The sequence below is a fragment of the Ipomoea nil genome, unplaced genomic scaffold (assembly GCF_001879475.1).
Source record: "Ipomoea nil cultivar Tokyo-kokei standard unplaced genomic scaffold, Asagao_1.1 scaffold0688, whole genome shotgun sequence".
NCBI classification, from domain to species: domain Eukaryota; kingdom Viridiplantae; phylum Streptophyta; class Magnoliopsida; order Solanales; family Convolvulaceae; genus Ipomoea; species Ipomoea nil.
In genome coordinates, this window is record NW_017617116.1 from 6,967,458 (window position 1) to 6,976,740 (window position 9,283).

General features: G+C 35.5%; 1 protein-coding gene across 1 annotated transcript; it reads left to right on the top strand.

The window, feature by feature from the left end:
- The first annotated feature begins 8,389 nt into the window (after positions 1-8,389).
- Positions 8,390-8,917, top strand: LOC109175467 (transcriptional regulator SUPERMAN). The gene has a single exon (XM_019324726.1). The coding sequence runs from the start codon at positions 8,390-8,392 to the stop codon at positions 8,915-8,917; it is 528 nt and encodes a 175-aa protein (XP_019180271.1).
- The last annotated feature ends 366 nt before the right edge of the window (positions 8,918-9,283 follow it).

Genomic DNA, 9,283 nt, shown 5'->3' on the forward strand with positions numbered 1-9,283 from the left:
GTCCTACGTTTACATCTTGTTTCTTAAATAATTATATTATATTATAAATTTTTAATTCACCCTTTAGGTAAAAAGTGACTTAATCATTGATCATTCCTTCTGCTGTTATTAATGGAAGGATAGAAACATGGTAATTCTAGCAGAATGGTGTGTAAAGTTAGGGAAACAACCTTAACAGTGTAAAGAGATATTATAAAGAAGTACATTAATGGAATGCTAAGCTAGATTAAGGACAAATCAAAGTGTCAACACAAGTTGATTATATATTATCTAAAGTGGTGAACAACACTAATTACATCCATATAAAGTAATAGTTGAAATCTTCTCTGAATCTATTATATTCCAAGGAGTCTTCAATTCATTATGTTTTGGGTGGATTCATCATGATAGAAAAATAAAATATATATACTATATATTTTTTCATAAAAGAAAATATCAATAAAGAATTCGACAAAAACATAATTATATTTTCTCTGATCTTAGCTAGAGGAGACAATCATCACGCTAACGAGAGTCAGTAATCATGGGACAATTACATATTCTTGATATATACTTCTCGGAACGGCTTAGGCTGATTGAGCCTTTATTATTCTTTAATCTTCCAGTCTTGATGTGACCTAAATATGTATAACTTGGTTCTTAATATATCTTATCTTATAAGAATAATTATAATAATTATAAAAAATAAAAATAAAAAAAAAAAACCTAGTAGGGACAACGTAAGCAAATTTCATTATATCAACACACATCATTTTCATTTGTGATGACTAGAAAGCAGTCACATATGCATGGGCTGCACATGGGAAAATGTTGAATTTTTATGATGAAAATTAAAGGGATCCACATGAAGTTCGTACCACTACCATCCACTACTTGCAAGTACACATATTTTTTTTGTTTGAATCCCCCTGAAAAAGTCGCTCACTTTCTTGGAAACAAGTTCTAAACTCTCAACTTAAAAGCTAAGTGATTCTCCCATTTTCAGAGCTATATACACATCTATACATACATATGATCAGATCACATGAGAACCAGGCTCCCTAAGGTTATTTTGATAGTCATTTTCAAGTGCACAATCAATTATTACAAGTTGCACAACTAAGTAATAGCAGTTGCACAATTGCACAAGGTAGTTTTCACGGGAAGCGTGATTCTCATTTTTTTTTTGAATGTTACTGACTTTATTACAAGAATTGAACTTGTGATGAATTTTAAGTACGAGAATTATGCTACACCACTCAACTATCCTTTTGGGGCAATAAGTTGGGACTTGGGACAAGAGTGTCTGCACGAGCTTAGCTCACTAGTTCAGTAGACAGTATTTGAGAGAAGAGATCAATGTTCGAACTTTGGCAGCAGCAGTGTGAGGATTATGCCCAAAGTGGACAGATTCCTTATGTTCACCGGCATTTGGCCATGTCAGCTAGTCATCAAATCATCGTTATTTATATCTTCTCAAATGCTCTGTCAGGTCGAGATTGGGGATACAACTTTTGGGATAAGAGTGACACGCCTTTTACCAGACGTTGCAATGATGATTGAGCTTTAATTTTAGTAATTTTTTTTTATTTATAAAAAAGGTTCTAACAAAATAAGGTAATAAAAGTAACTAGGCCTTTAATATCTATCTATCTCTTCCTAATTAGAAACTCACATTAATTAACTGCTTACATATATACAGTACCCAAGGAACAAGATGCTGTATATTCATATTGTACTTTGTTACTTGTAAACCTAGTCTAACAATTTGACAATTCTATGTGGTAGTACAACAAGACATGGAATATAATAAATGCCCGCTAGCACATACCTATGTAATCCGTCTCTATCATTCATGTCTATTGTACATTTATATACCAACTGTCGTTTATGTACATACACCAACTTAAAAGTTCTCTTCATAGCTACATTGGTTTAGATTTCAAATTAAATATGCATGTGTGTTAGGATGAAGCACAACTCGTGACTTGTTCTGATACCAATCGTTAAAATCAAACGCTTATCATCACGTCAAAAGTTATAACTGTTGAACGGCAGCTCGAAGAGTTGAGTCAAGTATCCTGTCAACAGTGAAATTAACTATTACGTAAGTATAAGGAAATAAAATTGGGCTTTTGCTACTAGATATAATTTTTGGCGTAGTGGTAAATACTTGATCCTGACAATAGCTAGATAGTAGCGAATATACAATTTTATTTCTTTATACTTGGGTAGTAATCAATACCACGTGTCGATGGTAAGATGTTAGACTTAGCCCTCCAAGCTTTTGCCCAACAATGCGTATGTATATATCATGATAATATTATCGGGCATAACCATGTATATTATTTTTCTGTTATACGTACTGGTCTAGGTATTGTTAATACTAGTGCCAAAAACATTTGATACAACTAAATATATCATACACGATTGTATTCGATACTATCAACACCAGATACAATACTTTTTATTAATTGTAATATATATGTGGGGGGAGGGGAGGAGGGGGTGGGGGTGGGGGGTGAATGAGTAGATGCCTTTCCAAATACATCATAATTTGCATGTTCCCGACAATGTCAGGGTGTGAAAGGGCATGATGACATTTCCTTAAACAGAAAGAGTTTATCTTGGTCCCTTCAAACACAATTGAAACACCCCAAAATTCCTCCCTTCCCTGCCCCTACTACAATTCGCATTTACACTTTTGCACTTACCCACTTACCAACCATCCTTCACTTCTCGATCATTCACTTCTCTGCTCTCCCCTACTTGTGTCCTTTTCACTTTTTCTATATGTTTTCTTCTATAATAATTATTATAATTATAATAGAAATTACAAAGTTGTTCATATACATACATATATATGAGAACGTAACGAATCTTAATTAGCATATATACATCACTACCATAGATCCGATTTGAAGTTAGTTCTTAATTGTATCAATTCAAGAATCATGGTCATATGTTCATATTAGTTATGCTCTCGTGGTAAGAATTGAATCAATATAGAGACTTAACTATACTAATAGGTTATAAAGTAGTCTAATTGGTTCAATAATATGAATAATAGATTCATTTTCTTAAATCTAGGAATTAGTTTTATGAAAGATTAAGGATCGACTTGGGTCCATTGCAATTGATCGAGGAATATGCTAGTCAACTTGACTAGGCCAACAATACTCAAACTAGCTAGTCAACGTAGTTATACATATCCTAGGTTGTCATAGTTGTTTAAGTATTAGGGGTGTCAAAATGGGTTGAGGCTTAGCTTGTAGGCCAGCCCAAACCAACCCCATCGTGGGATGCGTTAGGGTTTAAAATTTATGGTCTAACCCACATCAAGTGGGCTAGAGCCAAAGAAATTTGACTTGCGGGTTTCGTGGGTCAGCTCGCCAAATTTCTAACCTGCAAAAAGGCAAGCCTAATTTGGTGGGTCGGACTGCATGGACACTCCTACTAAGTATGATGTTCACTTGATCAATCCACCAGGACCACCACAGCAGTCAACTATTAATTAAGGAGTAATTTGCCAACCATAACTTATGAGGTGTATGTTGTCATGTTATATGTAATTTAAATCCGATACGGTATAAATAGCTGGTCAGATCAGTCTCTTGCAGTTTGGATCTGCTTGTATTACTCTATTCACTTGACTGGGGATGACTCCATAGTTGTACTTCAATCATTAATTTTTTTAAAAAAACTTCTACCTATCTCTATTTCTACATATATAGTTTAAACACAAACTTTTACCTTTGATGAAATTTACCCTACTAACTACCATATATTTTCATAGACAAGATTTACACCCTACGTAGATATGTGCTAAAGTACAAATTGAAAACCAAAAGAAGGAAATGTATAGATGCAGATGGAAGAATGGTCAAAAGGGAGTGAGGAATCCAAGAGATGAATAAATCCAAGCAAATTGCAAAGTCATGAAAATGATGTACATGTTTATATATGCTTAGAGAAGAGTACAGATCAGATGAATAATATAATTCGTTCTCATTATCCATGCATGACAACGTCACCTGCATGCCATGTTTTTATATATGTTTTCACATCAAATATATCCTACATTTGTGTTGTTTTAGTACCATGTCACTTTCCACCCTATAAAAGTACACTACTCAACTTTATTTCATCACATCTTCATTTTTTTTTTTTAATTTATGAAAAAGCCCACAATCGCTAGTTCTAGACCAACACAAATTGTCATCTAAAGCAAACTACCCAACCATCTCGATCCTTATACTATGGACCATGGTTCACAGTGCAATAGGGACCCTGGTGCATGTGAAATGTGTGTTATGTTGTGAGTTTTTGTGTCTTGTATTATGAAATTATGTACTTTAAAAGAGTATGAATTATGTACTTGTAACAAATTAGTAATTGTGTCTTATGTTATGAATTTCTATGTTTTGTGTTGTGAAATTCCCTGCCTATGAACACAAATTATGTACATAAATCATATTTTAAAAGTACGTAAATATATAACATGTGTATGTGTCTTGTTTGTGTTATAAAATTTTGTACTATACGAGTATGAATTCTATACCTCGTCGTTTCAATATATGGACCTTGGTCCATGATATAAATTGACTGAAGCCCCGAACTATCTTGGCTAGTGTATATTATTTTTTAAGTAAAATAATATGTAAATATATAAACTATTTTTTTTTATCGAAAGGAGGGGGAAACCCCGACAAGCTAGCACTGATAACAAACACGTTGCCTGGGCACACCCATGGAGTCATCAAGGAGCAAACCACGAATCGATGTCTCCGGTTGAGACATCGCGCTCAAGCCTCGAAGGTCACCAAGAGCTCTCTTCGTCAACCAATCGGTTACTTTGTTCTGTTCCCGGTGGAAATGAATCATACGCACTTCCCACACCATACGTAACCATCTTCTGCACTCACTAATAATATAAGCTATTTAGTCCATATGTATTTTAATATTTTCTTTTGTGTTACAAGAAAATAGCTTATTTTTGACATAGTACCTAAATTGCAAAGCTTAAAAATTAGTAGCTACTAACTTATTTTGAAATGTTCCTTAAAATAGTATTTCAAAATAAGTTATTATTTTAAGTTCTACATGTTTTACCAAATAGAGCTTATAGCTTATTTGTAAATTACAAATAAGCTATAGCCTATAGACTCCAGTTTTGTAAAAATCGCACCTAAATGCCGCTCAACCGTGGAGCTTTAGCATCTAGGTGCCACCTAATCGGCCAGCCGACTAGGCACCTATCTAGCACGACCGACTTGGCACCAAATCAGCCGAGTTATTATTATTATTAATTAATTAATTAATTAATTTACAATCCTAGATTCATGTGTAATATTTTTTAATGTGTCTGTATATATAAAATACAATACACAAACGCACAATCTTGACTTTTGTTTTTGTATTCCGCCTAGGCGGCCTAGGCACTAAGCAGGCCTTTGGCGCCTGACTAGCCCCTGGCGTATTTTGTAATCTTGATAGGCTCTAAAATAAATTCTACTAAACATAGTCATTGCCAAAAATATTATAAATTATAAACAAATTCCGACATACAAGGATATCGGGAAGAATTTTAAAAAATAATAATAATTTCGATGTATTTATCAACGTCTATGTGTGTTTGAAAATTTTGGCGCGGGAGGGTGATGGTCCATCATAAAATTAAGATGGATTGTCGAAACCTTGATATTCTTATGATGGGTTAAGGCCCATCACAATTAGCCAGGCCTTTGGGCTTAAAATGGGCTATTCTTCATGGGATCTATATATCTATACAATATATAAAAACAAAATCCTGAACTTTTAACTTCCTGCCCAATTCCTAAAAAATCTCTCTTTCTAATAAAATATATTGTTTTCTATTTTCTCATTCATACAATAATTCTGGGTAATACAATTCTTATTGTAATCTATCTATACTATATATAAAAACAAAATCCTGAAATTTTAACTTACCTTCCAATTCAATGATATTGTGATCGAGTTACATAAGTTTATAACTTTGATAAAATGTAATGACCGACCTCCTATCTTATTAAATGTTTTTAAAAAAATCATTTGAGCTATAAAATAGTTATTTAAGAAAAAGAACTTCAGACATCACCTAAGAGCCAAGTGATAATATGAATTAAACAAAGAAAATTCTTTCGTAGCCATTGATGATGAAAAAGTCATCAAAACAGTGGAAACAGCTAATCAAGAGACCACTTGTGTAACATTCATTGATGCTCTACTTCGATTTGTCCACATTATTACTTTGTACTAAGTATATTGTTTTTATTGTTGTGATTAATTGCATACATAGTAAGGATAAGGATCCCAATCCCGGCTGCAGCACTAATTCCATTGTAGGAAAGGGTCATTAACGCGTAATTAAGGCCGGTTTGCAAAATGCCAAGGAACTCTCTCAATCACCATAATTTCAATATGCACTGATTTCTTCTCCTAAAATGTTGAATTCTCAAGGGCTCCCCACGCATCAGTCGGACAGAGTATTTGAGATTATGTAAATTACAGAGACATGGTCAAATGTCGTGCGCACAAGGGATCTGCCCACTTTGAACATAATCTCACACTGCCGCCACCGAGATTCGAATTAACCTTTAGTCTCTGTCTACTAAATCATTGAGTTAAGCCCGACAGACAATATGCACTGATTTCTCATCCAATGGATCAATGCGCCGGAGGCATAGAGTTGATATGATATATGAGATTGCATCATAGTAGTTATAGGCTAGAGAATGAAAGAAACACTAAGAAGGGGCTATTGAATCCTTTTATCGGAACGTGACATTGATTGCTACGCAACTATAAATAAATAAAGTTATACGTTCACTATTAACTATACTTTTTGGTGCAATGATGAGCACTTGATTTAACAATTGGTATCAGAGTAAGTCACGAGTGAAGTCAGTTATATTTAGAAGACTTCTTCCAACATTGTTACGTTCACCAAACTCAAAATCGAGACTATTTATTCATGACTCAAGAGGACCAAAACTCTTTCTAATTAAACCACGAGTCGTTTCATCCAAACTTGTTAAGGAATACAATTATTTAGTGAAAGAGAAATAACGTTGCTTTCCATTATCTTCAATTATACAAACAAATTCAGGCTATCCTAGGTTTTATGCCTGCAATTCTTGTACACATCCGCAATCCAACGTCAAAATTTGTCACACACCCTTTGTCATTTCCACCAACAACACAATATATATGGCAGGACATGAATCTAAAACCTCAATGCGATCCCATAAAGAAATCAATTCAAGAACAAACTTAACCACATGATTCTTGGTGATAATATAATGAATCTTCAATTCATTGTTTACACAAACTAACCGTTAACTGGATGAAGACAAGTCTATGGTCACAGCACGTGTGGTCGCTTCCCTTACGCAGGCAACGTCGCCAAGCCGGCAGGATGATAGTTAAATACATCAAGAAAATCCCAAGATTATATCATCATCAACACCATCTTTTGAACAAATGTATGTTTATCATGGGCATAAAAGGTGAAATTTTCTTGCTCCCACAGAATACTGAATGGTAAAATATAGTGTTGGGCGGTGGTCGGTAAATTAAAGTTGCACATTCGGGGTTATAGCTTTTGGCGTAGTGGCGTGAAGTTGGTCGTTCCAAACTAACTTTCATCTGTTAACCGCCTATAAGACGAAGAGGGTTCGTCATTTATTGACGGATTTTTCGGGATTTCTCACATCTCTCCTGAGGGAATTGTTTCTCCGTGTGATAGCCTGTAAGCACTTGATTTAACAAGTGATATCATCGAGGGAATTGTTGGGCGGAGGCCAGTAATGGGCCAAATCCATTAATGGGAGGCTGGTGGCTAAGAAGATTGTTAGCCGGAGGTCAGTAAAGGTCTAGTAACCTGCCTCTCGAAAATGTAATGGCGGACTCAGATCAGCTCAGCTCGGTGTCAGGTGCTATAAAGAGCCCACTGCGATGGTTAATCTTGTACTTTTAATTATCCATAATTTACCACTCAAGAACCAACTGAATTGCTTATGCAACAAGCCTTTTTGAATGATAATTATTGCCAAACATGATAGGTACTCAAACGCAAAGAAAAGAACTAGTACTAAACCTCTTAAACTAACTTAGATATTACTACATAATATTTTGAAGAGTTGATGATATAATCATGAGTTGGCCTGACATATATACTAAAAATGTACATTGACAAAGTGTTAAATCCTATGGCCTCCGATCCCTGTCTCTTTCTCTTCCCTTAATTTCCCCCCCAAAAAAAACCCACAAATAATAATCTCCTTCAACTTTGCTCAGATCAGCTCCCTCTTGTTGTTGTTGTTATCCTATGCCCAATTCAACCTAGAAATTATATCACTCCATCCCTTGTAGGAGCCCGCATCTCAACATGGAAGTCGACAACACCTCGGACACGTCGAGCGAGGATTCCGACCACCGGCCGGAAGATGACAACGCGGGTGTCGGCCGGTCCTACGAGTGCGCTTTCTGCAAGCGTGGCTTCACTAACGCTCAGGCTCTCGGCGGCCACATGAACATCCATAGAAAGGACAAATTGAAGGCCGCCAAGCAGAACAATAACATCTCTCATCATCATCATCATCATCATCATCAAGAACAATCTCATTCAACAAAGCAGCACCACTGTTATTCTTATACAGATACAAAGGCGGCGCCGCCGCCTTACCACCAGTTTAATTACTCGCCGCCGTCAAACCCTAGCTACCAACAAGTTTATTATCATCATACGAGGACGTACGGAGATTTCATGGGTGCTAATGATCTTAGCCTGAGAGTGGGTCCTTCAAACATGGAAGACGACGACGAAGATGAAGGGAGAAAGGAAGAATCTGATGATGACGAGGAGGAAACTGAGGTGGATTTGGAACTCCGTTTAGGACGTCACAAATACCGGTAAAGTAAATCTTCAAGTCACAACACAACAACGTTATTATATTCTGCTAATATATACATATAAAAAGGATGCATGTTCTGGGAATGAAGAGTTAAGAAACATGTTTTTCAAGTGGTAGCTAGAGAATAAGGGGTATGTTCGTTCTGGGGAAGTCTAAAGATTTGTTACTCTTTTGCTTCAATAACATTATCTTCATTGGATTATTGTTCTTCATTTATGGCTAAGTTTGTTGGGCTGCAGCTTCACGCCATTGAAACGTGACGACTGACTACAAGTATAAAGAAATAAAATTACGAATTTACTATTAGCTATAGTTTTTTGGCGTAACTATAAGTGTTTGATCGGACAATTGGTATCAGAGTATGTCAT